At 46.2% G+C, this 20205-nt stretch overlaps 1 protein-coding gene across 1 annotated transcript in view; it reads right to left on the reverse strand.

The window, feature by feature from the left end:
• prr12b (proline rich 12b) overlaps positions 1-20205 on the reverse strand; it is a 33431-nt gene that overhangs the window by 12160 nt on the left and 1066 nt on the right. Inside the window, exons 2-7 of the mRNA XM_056400650.1 lie at positions 12124-12281; positions 9097-9258; positions 4360-8876; positions 3559-3771; positions 2257-2331; positions 100-949 (exon numbers count right to left, since the gene is read on the reverse strand). Of these exons, the coding sequence (XP_056256625.1) occupies positions 100-949; positions 2257-2331; positions 3559-3771; positions 4360-8876; positions 9097-9258; positions 12124-12281 (5975 nt within the window). The remainder of the gene's footprint in view (positions 1-99; positions 950-2256; positions 2332-3558; positions 3772-4359; positions 8877-9096; positions 9259-12123; positions 12282-20205) is intronic.

A 20205-nucleotide genomic window follows, 5' to 3' on the forward strand; every position in this document is an offset into this window, starting at 1 on the left:
GGTTGTGGCTCATAAAGCGTTTGTTTTGGTCTGACATTTAGTGGCTGTGATGATCGTTTACAGAACATTTAAAGATAGAGAAGAAAACAGACAAATTACCTTCAACCTTAGGAACCTCCAAAATCTGCATGTCAGACATCCTTTCATCTTCCTCCTCCTCCTGCTCCTCCAGGGCCCCCGGCTGCAGATTCTCTGGATCTCTCATCATTTGTTTATTGTCCGCAGCCTCCTCTCCTCCTACCTCCTCCCCCTCTTCCTCCTCCTCTTCCTCCTCTTCCTCCTCTGCTCCTCGTTCAGGCTCCCTCTCCTCTGCTTTCTCTCTGTTGGACTCTGGGGAGACCAGGTTTTGCTCCTCATCCTGTGTGCGATGCTGAGTGTACGTGAGCGCCTCCTCTTTTCCGTTCTCCATGCTGGGGATGAGTGGAGGCATGGCGGGGAGAGGGGGGCTGAGCGGCGGCTCCTGTGGGGTAGGTGGGGACAGAGTGGGCGGGGCTTTGACCATAGCAGAAGCCATTGCAGCAGCCAGAGAGTGAGGGGTGTCATAGAGGGCAGAGATGGCAGATGAGATGCTCTTCTGCAGATCCTGGTTCTTACTCACCGAGTCCTCCTCATCAGAGGAGAAGGAGGGCAGCGTCTCCAGGTTCCTTTTCAGCTCATCATCCAGAGGCTTGCAGGGACTGGGGCAGCTGCTGAGAGCCAGGTCCTCCCCCTCACCCTGCCCTCCCTCACCGAAGGATCCGGGAGCCTGCAGAGGAGGAGTTTGTGGTAGGGGAGGAGGAGGCGGGGATAAGGGCGTGATCCCTCCCTTCAGAGACGAGCAGGGGTTCAGGGGTTCCTGCTCATCTCCGTCAGGTCCCTGGTCCAGGCCCGACTGTTTTTTACCTGTCTTCAGGAAGTCCAGGAAAGAGGCCATGAAGCCAGGTTTGAAGTCGAACGCCTTGTCATCAGCCTGCAAGAGAAAAGAATCTCATCACCGATGATGTCACTTCCTGTCCACTCTACTTTGTCAACTGTTCACTCTACAAGACTCATCTGTCCTTTACCTGAAGCTGTTAGCATAGCTCACCATGTTAGCAAACATTTACACATCCAGGTAAACAACATAATGTAAAGATAAACATAAAGTAGTGAGTTATTTCAGACACAGCCAATGAATGGATGAATGGTCTTAGATCAGTTAGGCTGAACCAGGGAGTGAGTGTTACACAGCAGACCCACCACTATGAGCTGAGAGACCTGAGGGTCTTCTATGACTCATTTACCGATTTCATGTCTCACATTGTTCATATGAAATATTGATTTGTGGAAACAGTTCAATCAGGACTGTGATATGGTTTCAGGTTCATATACAATATGGTTCCTGAATCCTGACAGACAGAATGAGAATCATATATTACTACACTTGAATAAAACAGTGACTCAGATATGACAGGGTGCAGCTAACAATTATTCACATCAGCAATTAATTGCTTGATTAATTTCTCAATTAACTGACTAATTATTTAGTTTATAAAAATCTGAAAATCAAACCATCTGTTCTACACCTCAAGATCTTCAGTTCACTGTCACATAGTGAAATAAAGAAGCATGTCCTTTCAGTGTAGAAGCTGGGATTTGGAAATGTTGAAAATCTACAATCTGATACATGTCGATGTGAAACTATATGTAAATAATCAGAATGAATGGAAACAAACAGATAATGGCAACAGAAGAAAGAAATTCTGTTGCCGGTGCATCAGAGAAATTAGTGCGGACAACGAAGGTAGTGACTGCAAATTCAATTTATTGTGGAATGTTCACAACATTTTTATCTGGAGTTTGAACGAAGGGGCAAATGATTTTTACTTGTCTCTGCTGTGAAATAATAAATCCAGGCTGCTGCAGGTAATACGACTGAACGGACACCAGGTGGCAGCAAGGCTCCTGCACTTGAAAAATGTAGTAACCGTGGCAACAGCTGCCCTGGTAACAGCCATCGCTCTCCTCTCTCTTTTGTCAGTCAGAAAGAGCTGGCTGTCAGTCAACTATAACCTCCTTCTCTCCACAGAAACAGGAATGAGCATTAAAACACAGAGACTGAACCAGCAGATCAGACCAGGTCTGAACACAGACCAGGACCTGGACTAACTGTCCACACAGGTTACTGGCCTCAGCTCCAACAGGCACCTGAGGTGTGGAAGAGGCATGGTGCTGTGTAGGTATGATGGTATGAATTATATATGAAGCCTGTGTTTTGCAGGGCTGTGAGAAACTTACTGAGCTGGAGAGTTTGTGAAGAGCAGCCCAGGCCTCAGAGTTCAGAGGATCGTCCACGTCTTTCTTCCACGTCATCTGTTCACACGAGACAGGTCAGCTCAAAAACTCAGCTGTGCATGCACAGTAACGCTGTGTGACTCTTTTAAAGATGGTCTCATGGTGAAGGCTGCACACACTAATAAACACATTTATCATTCAAGGTTATATTATAGAGGAAGAAGCAGAAAATACTGTCTCTGAGTTTGACCCTGATACTGGTGTGTTCCTGGATGTATCAGACAGAGCAGAGTACAGACTGTAGTCTCTACATCGCCTCCCACATGTTAACATAAACCCATTCCGCAGACATCAGCAGACACTGATGAGACCCTGATGCATTCTGCCTTCAGCCTGGGTCTGAACACAGGTTCAGTTAGAATGAGGTCTTGTGACTGACTTGTCCAGTAAAGACCGTCTCAGTGTCTGCACCTTAAAAGCTCCTTGTTTGCTTTGGCTGCACCATGTTGAGGCTGGTCTCCCCGTTGCATTGTTCTACACTGCGGGACTGGGCTTTGTTGAAGGGCTGGGTCCTCCAGATGAGAACACCATCCAACATCGTTAAAGCTGTGTCAGCACTTTAACCTCAGCCCCCTGTTAATGAGCTGGAATCCAGAGCCTGGACAATGAGAGGATATCTGCTCAAACACTCAGCCACTGAACTGTGTCAGTCTGACTGGATGTGGAAACGTAGCATGTCTTACAGTCACAATATTGACTGCAGACACAGTGTGTCTCGCTGTTGCTGAGGCAACCAGCTCTTTTTTACTCCAACATGAAACGCAAAGTTGAGTCTGTCAGCTCCTCATCTACAGCTCCTCCAACACACAGAGACGCAGCTCAACAAGCAACCTCACGGTCCATGGTCCTGTCTCTCACACGTATGTGCTGGAGAACATGAAATAAATCAATAACTGGCCTATTCCTTGTTGATACTGAGGATTACTTTACTTCTTTAGGTTGATATCAGGTTTCAAAACTCTAAACCCACTGTTTAGATAATTAGATTCCTGCTCAAACAAGACTTAATTTTAGAGAGATATTTGTCATTCTTCCCTCCCCCCTGTGAAAAAGCCACGCCCCCTCAAGCTGTTGCGTGAGATGAGAAAGCTCTCAGCTTTGGTCACACATCGCTCAGTGCCAGTCCCTTCACTCACCATCCTAATGTGATTCAGTGAACACTCCCAGTTAGACCAGTTCAAACAGCACCGGTCTGACACTGTGTTGAATCATCTCTGATTAAATACTTGTCGTGTGCTCTTTTACCTCTCCATCTTTCTGCTGATGCCTCATCATCTTGTTCTGCGTCTGGCTCAGCTCAGTTCTGCTGATATCCATGGTGGTGCTGGGTCCAGGACTCAGGCCCAGGGATGGCGCCGACCCCACAGATCCGTCGGACAGAACCGGGTCGGTGCTGGACAGGGAGTCCGTCCTCAGCAAGGATTCAGATGGAGGCATGGTGGGAAGAGGCAGTTTGATCTGAGGGACAAGACGAGCAGACTCTCAGCACGAAGCATGAAACATTCGTGTTGTGTGAGACACTGTCGCTCGACTGATCTAGAACACAAGTCCCTGATGGTGACTGCAGTAAAACTCCTCAGGGACCTGTTCACGGAGATAATACAAGTTTGGTTGTGTTGTGAGTATTTGCTGCACATATGTTTCGATGAACATGTAACATTCTCCACTCTCATTATTTTTTTTTTTTGCAACTCCCTCGTTGTATATCAGCATCCTCCACTTATTTTCCATCACAGAAACCCATTTGCCTGAAACTGACACCACATTAGTCTCACTTTAGATAATCATGAAGCAGAGAGCTGCAGTCTGACTATTTGTTAACACCAATTCATTAGCTTTTAACTATGACTGTTTAAGTAACAAAATGTTTTTATAACTTTATATCTAAACAATAACCTTCAAAGAACTAAAAGTCTTTACCAAAACACAAGTCTGACAAGCAGAGAGTTACATAATCGTCACATAACTTCGACTCTTCACACACAGTTCAGGTGGGAAGGGAAGCGGGGAACATGTGGAGAGACTAGGATTAATAAAATGTATTACCGTGATAGGTCTGATGGGATCTTGCTGCGGCTGCTGTTGCTGTTGGTGATGATGCTGTTGATGATGCGGTTGGTGAAGATTACAGGAAACATGCTGCTGCTGCTGCTGCTGCTGCTGATGATGCAGGTGATGCTGCTGTTGCTGTGGTGCTTGTTGGAGGTCCGCCTGCTGTCGGTGATGTTGGTGTGGATGCTGTTGGAGATGCTGCTGTTGGCTGAACTGTTGCTGTTGCTGCTGCTGCTGCTGCTGCTGCTGCTGCTGCTGCTGCTGCTGCTGCTGATATGGGAGGCTTTGTGCTTTGTTCATATCTCGATGCATTTCCACAAGCCCTTCCTCCTTCCTGCCTCGCCCTCGACCACGACCACGACCCCTCCTACTTTCTCCGGCCACTGATCCCATCAGCCCCCTGCAGTACGGAGGCTCTGGAAGAGGACGTATGCGCGGTCGACCTCGTGGGCGAGGAGGGCCCTCACGTTTTGGTTTGGTTGGTTTCCTGCCCCTTTTCTTGGGGCCATCATGGGGAAGGAGCTGTGGAGGGTGTCCAAGGGCAGAGTAGCTGGTGGGGTGGCAGAACTCCATGTCACCCATAAGTGGACTGAGCCCACTTACTCCTGATGCCCCACCAGCCTTCCTACAACTGGACACCAAGTCAGGGAGCAGGTCGGGAAGGCGTCGACTGTTGAGGCGAATATCAGCTGGAACATCAGCTTTATCCTCATCATCCTCAAACTCGTACTCCTGCGCATAGATCTTCTTTGTCTGAGGCTGTGGCTCACGCCGCTGTTTGAGCAGGTGGAAGGAGCTGGTCTTCAGCAGCTTCTTGGGTCGAGACGAACAGAAGATAGGTGAGGTCAGACCAGGAGCGCCTGATCCACCACCCACTCCCACAGCTCCCATCATCTTGTTGACTGTGCCATCCCCTTGAACTGCTGAACTCAATCCCATAGTGGGAGTCTGGGAATGGATGAGGCCGAGCTGGTCAGTATTCACCGTGGAGGGAAGCTCATGGGTCTTCATAGAGTCCAGGTCTAGGTGCAGATTGCCATTTCCTGTTCCTGGAAGGTTGTGGCAGTACTGTCCGTAGCCTTGGTCACTATGGTGACCAACCATATCGTAGCCCTCTCCAGCACCTCCTGTTTTTAAGGCCTCCATCCCCTCTTGGCCCTGCACGTGACCCTGGTTCAGGCTTTCCTGAGCAGCCGGTCCTGCTCCAGAATCCGCAGCACAGCTGGACTTGTAGTCAGCTGGACAAAACATGTCCTCCATCTCAGGGAAGAAGGAGCGGTCTTCATCGTGCAAGAGAGAGTCTGGAAAGCAGATGGATGTCAGAGACGCAAACCGCTGCTGCTGAGCTTGAGTCTGTCCCACTTTACCCACTGGGCTCACTGTGTCAAACTGGTGCTGTTTGAGCTGGTCTAACTGGGAGTGGGACAGCTCAGGCTCTCTGGGTTGGGGATGTTGCTGTTGTTGCGGGGTCCCCATATTTGCTGCCATCCGGTGGGAGTGCGGGTGAGCTAACTGAGAGTGTGACAGCTGATGGTGTGCGTGTGCTTGCTGTTGGTGGTGGCCGTGAGGGTGGGGATGGGCCTGAGGCTGGCTGATGTGATGCAGGTGCGAGGGGGTGGACAAGCCCAAGTCTGGTTCCGAGAGGAAGTCGTGGAGATCTGTTTGTTGGGGGAGGTGGTGGGGTGTAAGTCTGTGCTGCTGTCTTTGTCTGTCCCCACCACCTCCCTCCCCCCCTGTAACAGTCACCCCAACCCCAGTTCTCTCCAGAGCTCCTCCGCTGTCTATGCTGTTGGTCCGGGACAGAGACTGGTCTAGCATGTCTAGTGAGGACACTGAGTTCTGACTGGCTCGGCTTTGATCTCTTGGCTGGGCTCCGATGCTGTAGTGGGTCTGGGTCTGCAGCTGGAGTTGCAACTGTGACGAGTGGTTCTGTGGGTGGGCCTCTACCCCAGTAGGCCCCGGTCCTCCGGCTGACCCCATCATGGCCTGCTGGCTCAGAGGATGCTGCTGTTGCTGTTGCTGTTGCTGAGGGGCTTGCTGGGGGTCCATCTTGGTGCGGGTTGTATGGGAAAGGACAGACTGCAGCATGTGAGCTTGATGGGGAGGGTCCGGTGGTGAATCCATCAGAGAGAGGGGGACCTGGCTTTGTCGGGTCTGCTGCACATCTGGTGTGTTACACAGGTACGCATTGTCATTTGCATCTGAAGTCTTCTTCAGCTCCATGTGAGGATGAGTGTGAGGGTGGGAATGAGGATGACCATGCTGAGAGTGTTGAGAGTGCTGTGTGTGTTGAGTGTGCTGGGGGATTTGAGAGTGCTGAGGGTGTGAGGACACATGTGAGGTGTGATGGGAATGCTGGGGGTGTGGGTGCTGGGCGTAGGGGTCCCCTCTTCCATAATGGACCACGGAGCCCATGGAGTCGTGCTGTTGCTGATGGGAGTGGGACAGAGAGTCAGAGACCCCCCCAGCGGTGGACTTGGGGAGGTTCAGCTCTGACTTGGTCTGCTGCTGTTTCTTCTGTGTTATTTCCAGCTGACTGTTTAAGCGACTTGCTGCGTCAACAAGACCCGAAGTACTGGTGGTGTTGTTGGTACGAATGACGCTCTGAACGTGGTAGCGCTCTTCTGAGATCTTGTTCAGGTCATAGGCGACCTCCTTGCTTTCTCCATCCCGCGCCTGTGGGAGTGGCTGGGGGAGCTGCTGAGTCGGTGAGTGATGCTGGGAAGGATGGGGAGTCGAGCTCTGGGCATGAAGTAAGTGATGGATGAGGAAATCATCATCATCCTCTTCCTCATCTTGGGATCGCTCCACTCCCAGCATGTTGGTCTCCGTTTTTGGTTTGGGTGGTGAAGAGTTGTAGGACTGGCTCTGCGCTTGCCGTGTATCAGGGAAACCTTGTGGTGAGGACATAAAAGCAGGAGAGAGGATGGAGGACAAGTATTTGGAGGCTCCGGAGCCTCCAGGGGACTGCGCAGGGCGAGCAGCAGCAGGAGAGTGTAACCCAGGGCGACTGATAGTAGAACTGATGGAGGGCGAGAGACTGGACTCGGGCAGGTGGTACGAGCTGCTGCCTCCGTTACCAACACTAGCAGCCCCACTCCCTGATCCTGCAGATCCAACTCCGCTACCAAGTCCAGGCGCTCCTGATACAGGTCCACTTCCTGTTGATCCCCCAGCATTCCCATACCCTAAGGACGGACTGCCTGCTCCTCTGAGAGAAGCTGAGCCAAAGCTCGAGTCCCCAAAGACTATCTCCGCAGAGAACGAGCGTCCTCCTGTACCTATGCCAGTGAAGGCCTTCGCTCCAGGTCCCCCCGCTCCAGAGCTCAGGTCCTGGGCGTGAGGTGAGCTGAAGCCTCCATAAGACTGGGCCATGTGTGCAGAGGGAGGCTGGTTGGGAGAGTAGGACTGGGCATGTGGATGGGGGGGGGTCTGGTCCGGTAGGCCTGTGCTTGAGTTGGCCACAGACGGAGAGCCGTACGTGGAGAGGCATTGTTTGGGGGCTGGCTGCTGAACGAGGGTGGATGACACCACTGGTAGAGGGGGTGGCGCTGGCACCGACTGAGGTGGGGGCTGCTGACGAGAGGGAGCAGACAAGGGGACAGTGCTTGTCTTGGAGCTAGAAGAGGATGAAGAGGAAGTGGAGGAGGCTGATGGTGGAGTGTGTGGGGCACGGGAGGAGGAGGAGGCTGAACCTGAAGAGGAGTAGCCACTACTGGAGCTAGAACTCTTGGCTCCTTTAGTGGCAGATGAGGAGGAGGCTGAGGAGCTGGAGGATGAGGGTGTGTAAGGAGTCTGGATGATAGGTCGATATGTCTGGGACTCCATCCGTGGTGAGGGCTTGGGGTCGGAGGACGGACTCTGCTCCCCCAGGGGACTACAGGACATCCCAGCATGCCGGTGGTGGCTGGCTATCTGCTGGTAGCCCGATGACCCACCACAGCTGACATACTGTTGCAGGGGGAGTGTTGTCGACTGGGCTGGGGACGAACGTTGGTAATGCTTGATCACACTGTCCTGCCGGGACACCGCCCTCTCTGGAGGAGGTGGGGGCTGGGGGGGGGCTGCAGGCGGCAGGGATGATGTGGGGGAGAACATGGACGCGTTATAGAGCTGGGAGGACTGGTTGTGGAGCTGGGAGGATAGCAGGTTGAACTGGGGAGGGGGCAGGTGGCAACTGGAAGAGGTGGAAGGGACTTGGGTCTGAGGAGGGGCAGGGGGCTCCTGGGAGCCCCGGTAGGTGGCACTCTGGGAAGACAGTAAGCGATCAAAGCCCAAACTGGATTGGGAGGGGGTTTTGATGTGCAGCAGGGGATCATGGGGGGAGAGCAAACCATTGGACGTTGGGCTAAACGTAGGCGTGTCCTGCAGGGACAGTGAGGGAGTGAACGATCGGCCAGAGAAGGAGCCAGGATGCTGGTACGCAGACAGGGCTGAGGAGGAGGGAAAGGAGCTGGACCCCGGAAGTGCCCCTGAAATAAAGAGCTCCGGGGGGGCCGGTGTGTGCATCGCTACAGGACACAATATCACATGGACAGTGTTGGTCAACGCAAGTCACCAATCAACTCACCAGCTTTTTCAGTTTGACACTACAAACTTTTTGGAAAATAATCAATCAATGAATAAAATGAGTGTATATTAGAAACAATAGTGTTTCAGTGGTAACAAAGACTAATGATAAATTAGTTGCTTTTTTTAAGTGTACCATTCCTCTAACAGGTGGACACTCACCAGTCTGCCAAGAGGGAGTGCGAAACTGGGATAGGAGGGAGGAAGCCGAGGGCGGGGGCTGTGGACCTCGGGACTCCAGAGCTGAGATCAGATTCATGACGGAGGGGTCGGGACCTGAGGGGCCAGCATGGTGGAGGCTGGCATCAAACAGTCCCGACAGACCTGGCGACAAACCACAACCCTCAATTCATTCATACAAATCATATGAAAGATCACATCATCATCATCATCATCATCATCATCATCATCATCATCATCATCATCATCATCATAATATCAACAGTGACACCACCCTCCAGAAGTTCATATGACCCATTTTCATCTAGTAAGTTAATCACCTGCCCTCCATTTATATTACACTGTTTGTGTCATATGAGAAAATGTAGCTGTAGCACCATTAAAACCTTCATTTACATTCCCTATCAGTTTAATAATTATGATCCTGCATATTGTTAATCAATAGTATCAAATTGACAATTTTATGTCATTAGTTTTAAGTAAGAAGAGCCATGGGACATCCAATGCTGCCCAGGATAAAATCAGTAAGAGACCAAAGTAAACAAGTTAAACGCAGTTATTACTCAGTTACAAGTTATTTTTGTATAAACGTATTGATAAATGAACCAATTATTTAAATATTGGAAACTAATAACCAAGTTGTGTGAGATGGGAAAATAAAAACAGCTGCTCAACAGTCGTGAAACTAACATTACATAATTAAAGTTACATTTAACAGCAGTTTAGTTAGTTAGTTTATCACAACACACAGTGGCTTCAGGAAGTAAGAACCATATGGGAGCATAAACACAGTCACACTGTCTGCTCTGCTCTTCTGTGAGAAGCTCTCACCTGCTGCCGATCAGCCCCACCCTCCAACAGTGCAACAACTGCACTGAAGAAACTCTCTACCTCACACGTCCCTGCACATATAAATGTCATATAAACACAAGTCATGCTGTGCAGTAAAATCTTTGCGGCTGGGATCCAGTGTTTGCTACGATACTGGCAATTCTAACCCGGAGCCTGTTGTACCTGATGGTTAGTTAGTTCTCCACTGTTCAGTCGTGTTGTCACTCACAGGTAAACAGGTAACATGTTGAAGTGTCTGATGTGTTATTGATTCTTCAGTCTAGTTTTCTCTGCTGTTGAACTGATGTATGAACAGTGACAGATGATTTGAAGCCAAATGATTATACAGAACATTTACAGTCAATACATGAAACCTCCATTTTGAAACATAATTATATTTAATTTCATCTCTCATCGCATTTATAGAGATTTACTGCAACAAGCATCTGTTTGTTGTTTCTTTCTCCTACATTCATAGAGAACCGGCTGTGGAGACCTCCTCAAACACCCCGACGTTATCAGTTATTAAAAGAAACCTTCTCACAGAGCTGCATCACAACTGAATAGAAATTATAATTGAATTGAAATTATAATTGAATTGGACCCTGCAGCTCATGTCAGCTGTTAACACTGTGTTTGTGGAGGTACTTCACAAATAGAGATCACAGGCTGCTCTCTTGTTCTCTGCAGCTGTGTTCACACACATCATGTCTTTACTGCAGATTACTTTCACTCCCCGCTGACACAAACCCTTCCTGAGTGTTAACTGTGATAACTGATGTGTTCTCATCGTGGCGAGGAGAAGCATGGATCCTGTCTCACAGAGCAGTTTTTAGATATTTACTTCCCATTACTTCTGAATTCTTGTACTTATTTATTCATATTTATCTACCTCTCATTTTTATTGCACAACTGAATCCTGTGTATTTTTGTCTTTTGTCTTTGTATTTTACTGTATTTTATTGTATTTTAACTCAGCTGTTGTGACATTTTAATTTAATAAAGAAATCTGAAATTACGAGAATAAAGTTGCACTTTTGAGAATAAAAAAATCACATTTCAATTAAATTAATTATGACTTTATAATATTAGGTTCCATGTTGTTTTAGAGGGGAAATATCAGAAGCTTTAAAATGAAGAACGTGGAGCATCCTGTGAAGTTCTACTTTAGCAGGTTTCACAAATAAGGAGAAACTTCATCTTTTGGCTCATCATCATCATCATCATCATCATCATCATCATCATCATCAGGACATTAAAAAGACTGTGAAGAAACTGAATCTATTCTATAGTTAGACAGACAAACAGCAGCTGCCAGAAGCAGCTCTGGCTGACACTGACTGTCCTTTCACCTGTTTGATGGGTTGATGTAATATTCCTAAAAATGATGTTTTTTTCTCTCAAATTTTTTTTTATAATTATTCATTCTCATAATATCCCAACTTTATTCTTGTAATATTATGACTTTATTCTCAAAATTTCAGATTTCTTTTTTTTCCTCAATGTGGACCTAATACTCCGTCGTACAAACATGGATAAATTCAAAAAGACATACAGACATAATTACAGCAAAAATCAGACTTTATTTGTTGATGTTAATTGAAACAACGCTATGATGTTAATGGTAATTTAAGATGACAGACCACATTTCATCAGGCTACATTACGAAGACTAGCCTGGTTTTATTTACATTTTAATTGATTTAACTCTTCGAGAGAGTTGATTTATCCATACATTTCAGACAACATATTTCAACCACCAAGTTTTCATACATGTAATTCTTTGGCTGCGACTGAATTAGACACACAGTTAATAAACACTAAATCACACAGATTTAGCTTTGTATTAGCAGGTTGCTAAGCACCTGCGTAACCATCACTGGACTGTGACCAGCAGTGCTCTATGACAACTATGACAGGTGGGACACGTTTGTTTGTTGTGCAGAATTTTCATTCATTAAATCATTTGTTGAGATTCAGATATAATTATATTTAATTATATAGAAATATGTTCTGCTATAATCACAGCGCACCAGTGTTATTGCTCTATTTGTCCCTTATGGTTCCCTGTAGTACGTACAGATTAATATTAAGAGTCTCAACAGTGATGTGATGAAAAATAGTAAACCTGTAATAAAGTCATCAAAGGACAGACATACACCATCCAATCGATCCTTACCTAGTGTGCGTCCAGCGGTGCCCCAGGCCCCGCCCTGTCTGGAGCTTCCTGGGTGGTGATTGGTTGCATAGCCCTGGAGGGGGTGGGGCGTGCCGTAGGCTTGCCGGTGGAGCAGCTCTGAGTCTGGGTGGGATGACCTGGAGCTTCCATACACGAGGCTGAAACACATCAGGTTTGACTTTTATAAAGGATTTGTTCAGTCTGCTGGTTCATACAGGAATACACTGATGGACCAGAGTCCCACACTAAGAAGCTGGTTCATACAGAACGAGTCAGACTGATGGACCTGGACTTCAGTTTGTCCTTTCACCTGTTTACAACATCCAATAACATCCTGTCGCTTGTCAATGACATGATATCCTCTATGATCATGTGTCAGTGTGTTTGTCTGACTGAAGATCAACATTGACTTTTATCTAGTTTTAAGTGACAAACTCTTTTTACACCTTGGTGGTTTTCAGCTCTGTGGATAATTCAGCTGCTGGTAAAAACCTGCTGAATGTCTGGTTCATAAGTTATTAAAGAAACAATCAAAACAAATATTAGCTCCTGTCTTCCTCTCATCGTACTATCAAGTAAAGGCAAAAAATATAACTTAATAAGAAAAATAAAAAAAACAAAGGTTAGCATCAATCTCAGCTCCAACTCTTCCCTGAGTCTCTGTCCTCCGTACAGCGTCGCTCAAACACTGACTTCAAATGTGAAACTGCTTCATTCAGTGTTTTTAAGGGTGAGAATCACCGGGTGTGTTTGATTTCCTGAACCACTGACACTGAAGGAATCCAAACCAGGAGGAGCTTACTGTAATGATGGTGAAGACAACAACTCCCATGATCCCACACTATTTCACGACATCACCCAACACCGTCTTTTGTTATTGTTTTAATAATAACCGATAAAACACACAGAGCTGATGAAATGTGACATGTGAGGTCGCTCTAATCGCTGACTTTTAACATTTCAATATATGAGGGAGGAGTTTATCGGATGTGCTCCCTCACCTGGCTCACTTCCTAAAGAATAATGTTTATTTTGCATAAACATGAAGCTCCACAACTGGTCCTTTAATCTGAGTCAGTGTGGATCCTAAAGGACTCTGGGGATCATCAGCCTGCTGGCTCACACTTCAGAAAGCTGTCCTTGGGACTGAGGAAGAGGAGAGAGGAGAGAGGAAGAGGAGGTGGTCCTGACAGTGTTTCTGACAGCTGTTTGATCAGGTGATGGATCTGTATCAGGACATGCTGACTACTGATCCCAACAGGTGTTTCAGTGTGGTTGGAGTCCTGGGACCACAGGAATCTACAGTCCCTGACGAAACACACACACACACACACACACACAAACACACACCTGAGGACAGGTGGGAACTTTTGTTTTCTTATTGATTTTGGCATAGTCTTTGAAGACTGGGCCACTTTCAGGCAACAGGTGGTTTGTGGTCCACTCAGTACAGTGTATGAGAGCTGCAGGCTGTGAGTTTGGGTTAGAGATCCATAGGGAAATACCTGGACACAGAGTGGAGACAGAAAGGGGGGGTTGCCTCAAAGTCACTGGTACCAAGGATTTAACAGGACTCTGTGGTGGAGGTCCAAACACTGGACTACCTCAACAGACAGTATGTCAGATTTAAGTCTTAAATTCTTGTTGTGTATACATACAGTCTCCATTATCTCTCTGTTACTCTACATCTGTTATGATGTGCACACACTCAGTACACTCAAACATGTTCTCTCTGCCTGTTTACAAGTGTATGAGTGACTCCAACACCTCCCTTCTAATCCAGAGGTTCCAAACCCCAGACGGTGGGCCTGTACAGGGTTCAAAGGTCATGCAGACGTGCAGTGGAGGAAGAGTAACTGAGTTACTCTGACACCTGGAGACAAAACAGTCAGCTCTTAAGGAAAAACCAGTGGGATGAGGTGAGACAGTCAAAGACCAGTGTTACAGTTCACAACCTCAGTTAACGTTGCTGACCTGAAGGCCTCCTACCTGGTATCTAACTGTACTGAAGCCTTTTGATATCAGGGGAAAGTTCAGTCCTCCATCAGCAGAGGACATACGCCTCTGATAACAGAGAGTTTCTGAGTCCTCTGAGATAGATCAACTTTAGCATGGACTGGATGGAGTCGGTTTGCCAGTTCCAGTGCAGTGTTTAACTAAACATGTGTGGAGAGGAACTTAAAGTAGGTGGACATCCCATCTTCCTGGGAATCATTGCGGTAAACAGCTGACAGCTAAGGAGGAGCATCCTTTCCAGTGACAGCCAGAGATCCAGCTGCTGGTCTGACGGCAGTGTGTTGTTCCTCTCCCTCTTTAGCTGTTCAGGCAGAAAAAATGTTCTTCTCTCACATCCATCACCTGTGCATCATATATCTACTTCTCCATGTTTTCCTACATATATATATTTCTATATTAAATTGTTGGTATGTGGATAACACTAGGTGTTGGCTGAGAGATGTTTAAGTTTAAAGTGAAATTCATTTTAAACAAGTCTGAGTTGGAGGGACTACTTTCTGTCCACACCATGAGACACACATGAAGAAGAAATACTCTGTGTGTGTGTGAGGACGGAGGAGGTAGAGGAGAACCCAGCTGATGTCAAACCAAAGTAACGGTCTCCACTTCAGCTTCAATACCTGATCTACAGTTTTTATTTCTGTTGTCACGGAAACCAGCAATGGCCTATCACATGGCTCAGCACAGGAACTGAACAACACTGATTCTCATCTATGGGGAAGTATCTTGGTTTAGTTTAGTTATTTAAAGCTGAGTGAAATAATCACTTCTTAAAAACCACATGTGAACTCTGGAGGGGTCTACAGATATAATTCATGAAATCAAATCAAACTGTGAGCAGAACAGGATTTTATGATGAATGAAATGTTTGACAAAGTGAATCAAAACCCTTTTTAAAATGCAGAATCTCCAGGGGATCAAAATACCCATATCAGACCGTGAGCGCTCTCTACTTCATAGGGACGTGTTATCGATTATAGATGATGTGTGTACTGAATGGCTGAACGTTTTTCACAGCCTTGAATTAGATTTTTTTTTCTCAGAACTTTAAAAGCTGGAATTGTACTACTTTATAAAATAATGTATTTCATATTACTGCTCCGGTACCAGATTCCTTATACAGTATGTGAAATGCAAGACCTAGAAACTGTATTCATTGTCAGTGATGAGGGCGTCACTGGTGAATGTGTATTAGTGTTTGATTCTGACATGGCTTGACCTTTGTAAGAGTAACAGTAGGCAAGTTAAGTTGAGTTGCCTTGACCAGATCAAAGAGGGTCTTTGGATCGCTTGTTATCAAAGCAGAAAGTAAGCCACCTCTGTTGTGTAGCTCAGACTACAGAAACACTCTCTGCACTCAGGCAGAAAGGAAGGCAGTTAGCAGGTATAAGTGAGTTTTACAGGTAAACCCACTAAGAAAAGGCAATTGACTCCTTATACACTGCCACCCAAAAAGCAACCCGCTACAACCACCACACGGACCCCCCCCCCAGCTGCGCTGTCATCATCTGTCCCATCTACCACAAACCCTGCAGTTACAACCTAAAACACACAATTTCCCACTGCGCCGTGCAAACTGGTAAAACAGATCTGTCTCATAGCCAGGTTGTTGCTCCGGTTGTGTGTTTTTGATACTTATTTCAGGGCTGCAGCTCACTCTTTCTTTCATCAACGCAGTGTAGCTGCAGTGTTTCTGGTTTTACAGCACGGGGGCTGGACAGGTGACAGGTGTGTCTACAGTGTGTGTGCTCTGATAGACGCCATAGCTCTGATAATAATGATAATAATAATGTTACATTTGCTATTCTCTAATCAACAGAGTGGGCATGCAGCAGGCAAACCCAGTAGTGCTACTGGTTCTTTTTCCTGTGCTGCCAATTAATTATTTGTTGTGTCCATGATAAAGTTATTACTTTTTGAACATTTTCAGCACATTTTAACAATACTATGATAATACTGATAACGGTGATCACTTTGGTCACTATAATCGTGATACTAAATTTTTATAGTGTTTCATCTCTACAGGAGTCATACATTAGGTTTTACTTAATTATAGGATTTGTTCTCTTTTTATAAAGTGTGACTGAAAACACAATGTAGTCCAGACTGCAGAGTCAAACACCTCAGTGTCCAACAGACACACACAGAGCAGACTGTCTTCATGACTGAGACTCACACTCACACCTGTCCAGCTGTTCAGAAGAAGAATCGAAATTAATTCTGTCTGTAAACATGGAGTCAGTGTCAGTGAACTGAAGAACTCAATCCAACCTCTCTAATCAACAATGTTCCTGCCTAGGACACCACCCAGGGTAGAGCGAGAGAGCGAGAGAGAGAGAGAGAGAGAGAGAGAGAGAGAGAGTAGTCTTCAACAAAGTCTGAACTCAGACACACATCTTCTAGTTTCTTTTGTTCCATAGTAGATCCTGTTCATGAGAACATGGAGAAACAGCAGGTTAAATACTTCAGGTAGATGCTGTGAGGACACATACCACTGAAAGTTCTTGATTCTGATTGGATGGTTCTATTATTGTCTTGTAACGTATACACAAACACACACACACACTAACACACAGTTGATAATACACACTCGTCCACTATCCAGCCTCCAAACATTTCCCACATTTTCCAGCTCCGACAACATCTGTCTCCCAACACCAACACACCAACACAACGCAACCACAAACACCTTAAAACCAACAACAGCTTCTCACTGTTTCCTCTGTTTGTACACTGTAGACCTGCGTTCCATAACAAACCTCACCATGTGTTACACAGGAACCGATTCTGATCAACTATTCCAGAGTGCACAACAGTTCTGTTGTGTGTCCACTACACTAATAACTGGACCAGTCTCATCCACATCAGACTCAGGGCTGGGTATCTAACACCGACACTTTAATGATCCTAGCTGCTGCGACACAGGTTTGGGACCGATCTGTGGCCTTTTGCTGCCTGTCTCACCCTCTCTCTTTCCCTGACTTTCCTGTCTCTCTCTCTCACTGTGCTGTCAGAATAAAGGCAAAAAAGGCCAGAAAAATCTTTTTTTTTTAAATGGTTGGAATTCTATCGAGGATTGAAACATGTCTTGTCATTTGATACCTCAGTAGTAAATAAGTAAATCTCATCAGCCTCAGTGAGCCAATCAGCATGCAGCATGCTTGGACCAGGATCTAATAATGCTGGTGATTTAATCTGAGTGAGTATGATACTGAGTTTAAGGATAAAAAGCTAAGTAAAGCCAAAACTTGTACTGTGTGTGTTGTCATTTTATTTGATAAAATCTGTATTAAAAAAAAGTATTGTTAAGTCATAGTATCAGAATCAGCACTGATACTAAACATTCTTGAGCAATACCCAGCTCTAATCAGACTAGGGCTGTGGTTGAAATGTCTTTTTTTCATAGGAGGGTTCAAACTGAGTGAAATGAGCTGAAGTATCTGAGCAGCAGCCGTGATCAGAGCTCGTCCACTTCTCTAAGTGATAAGGAAAGGAGATTCAGTGCTCCCTATCGTATCTCCTTTACAAAAGCAAAGGAGAAATGCTGTCACACAATTCCTTGGTGCAACCACATTTACAGTGACGCATCATTGTAGTCTCATCTCAACAGAGCCACATAAATGTAGAAACACCAGAGAAACTGGTCTGTGTTTGTGACGCGATCCAGAACTGATGGAAATCCTCGTCTGATCGACTGAAGCCCAAATCCATAAATAAAGATTTCTTCTCTTTAAATCCAGTCAGGAGTCATGAAGAACAAGCAGGTTGAATTTATAGTGAACAATATCATCATCATAATAAAATACTATAGCCTATACATCAATGTTGTTTCACTAAATCCCCTCCCATTGTTTAAAGCACCAAAAATTCATTTTCTTCACTTAGCTCCTTATTTCTATTGAATTATTATTTTAATGGCTCAATTTTGTATTTTTCTTTAATGTTGACTTAATTCAACATTTCATTCGAGTTTGCTTTGTTTTTGTGGTTATGAAAGGAGGATTTATCCTCCATGTGTTATAAATTAAGTTAGTTAAAAAAAAAAAACCTAGCGTAAGTGCAGTCAGATTCTTTTCCTCAGTCCTTATGAATTCTCCTTCACATCTTTCCTTGAACTTATGACATTTTCCATCAAGGTCAAGGAGAAGTGGTTAGGAGAGGAGATCATTTTGACTTTTTCGAGCGCATCCTCGATGTGTTAGGTCCTCAGATAAACCGGTAACTCAGCTGTTTTTAAAGGTTCTCCTGTTGCCCTCTGTATATGACTGATATGTGGAACTGAACTGTATTTGAACAGGTTTCTATTATAGTACAAACACCCTGTGCAGAGCGGTGAGTGACGCCACAGTGATCCACAGTCAGGCAGACTGCTGCTGACTGCGTGAACAGCTGAACTCAGAGACATGCAGATGTAACAGTTCTCTACCACGGCTACAGCTACAGCTCCTCATGATCCTCTTCTTCACTCTGTTCCTGTGATTATTTGCTGCTGCAATGACCCAGTTTAACTCTAATACAAGTTTTATCTCATTGTTCGTCACTGAGGAGAGGACTCCCGTTCACTCACTGACAGACTGTACTCTGGTTAGAGAGGCTGCAGCTTTAATGGGATTTTCCTCTGCTCATTACACCGGTTCTTCACCACAGTTTGTTCCTCACTCAGTAAAGTTTTCTGGTTTAATCCTGAGCCCCGACGGGCTCATGTGTTACTACATGTGTCCAGGTGTTATTACGGTGGCCCTGAGAGCTCAACTCACTGCACCTTAACAAAACACCTTCATCAGTTTGACAACACACACACTGCAAATACTCACAACACAACCACATTTGTGTAGTTGGTTGTGTTGTGAGTATTTGCGGCACATGTTTTGTCACACTGATGAAGATTTTTTCTGAAGTTGTTTGTGTTTTGTCTATTTGCATGTGTTTTCTAAAGTTGCAGTGCGCTGAGCTCAGGGCCACTGTATGTTCTACCTGAACAGTATATATATCCTAAAAAACTGGTAAAGCACTTTATGACAAATTCAGACTTATTAACCATTAAAGGCGTCCACACCTGACCATGTTGGTCTTTAACCAGTAAAGAACCTTTAATCAACCAGTACAGATTTAGATAATTTTTCTGACAGTAAAGTCTTCACTGTCCTCTCCTGATCCAGTTAAAGCTTTAAAATCTAAAATCACCTTCGCCTGGATTGATCCACTGCCATCAGGTTGCAGGTTGCTGGACACTTGAATTTTCCCTAGGGGGTAAATGAAGTATCTATCTATCCGTGTAGGTTCTCTTTAGCTGCCACTCACACCACACTCACTGTTCTCTTCACCGGGCAGAGCTCTGAGACAATGAGCACAGGTATATGCAGCAGAAACCAGGGACCAGGTTCAGTCAGACCTCCCTCAGATACCTGCTGAGGGCAATTAAATCCATGAAGGTGGCTGTTGGTCATCAGACGTTTTCTCACATCAGTCCGGGTCACACACACCAGTACCGGGTCTAACAACCACCTCAGACAGGTACAGTTTACACTAAGGTGTACACTGGGTCTGAATGAACAGGTAAACCCGGAACGGACTGGCGGCACACCGAGCTCCCAGAGATGGAGCCCGCGGGGTCTGACGGAGAACTGATGTGGTTGTCAAGGCGACCGCTAACGTGGAGTAAAGCTAAACGGGAGGTAGCTAATGTTAGCATGGTTCGAGGCCGCGCTCCATTCCAACACGTATGCAGGCACGTGAAGGAAAAGCGTTCTCACCAGAGCACAGGTACACCGAGGCGCAGACCGGAGGACGGGCCGGGAGTCCGAGCCAGCGTCCCGCCGGTCCCGTGGGCCGGAGGAGAGGAGCCTGTTAGCTGCCGTGTGTGTGGCAGCTGCAGCAGGCTGTCAGATACTACTGACACACACACACACACACACACACACACACACACACACCTACAAAAATATAACGTGAGTACTGCGGGGCAGTGGGAGCACGCCGGTACAGTGTGTTTACAGTGGCAGAGTTCACTCAGAACCTCGGCCACATTTCAGCTGATTTAGTGGACACCGTCCTGCAGCTGTCCCC

This window comes from Seriola aureovittata, chromosome 17, assembly GCF_021018895.1.
Source record: "Seriola aureovittata isolate HTS-2021-v1 ecotype China chromosome 17, ASM2101889v1, whole genome shotgun sequence".
NCBI classification, from domain to species: Eukaryota; Metazoa; Chordata; class Actinopteri; order Carangiformes; family Carangidae; genus Seriola; species Seriola aureovittata.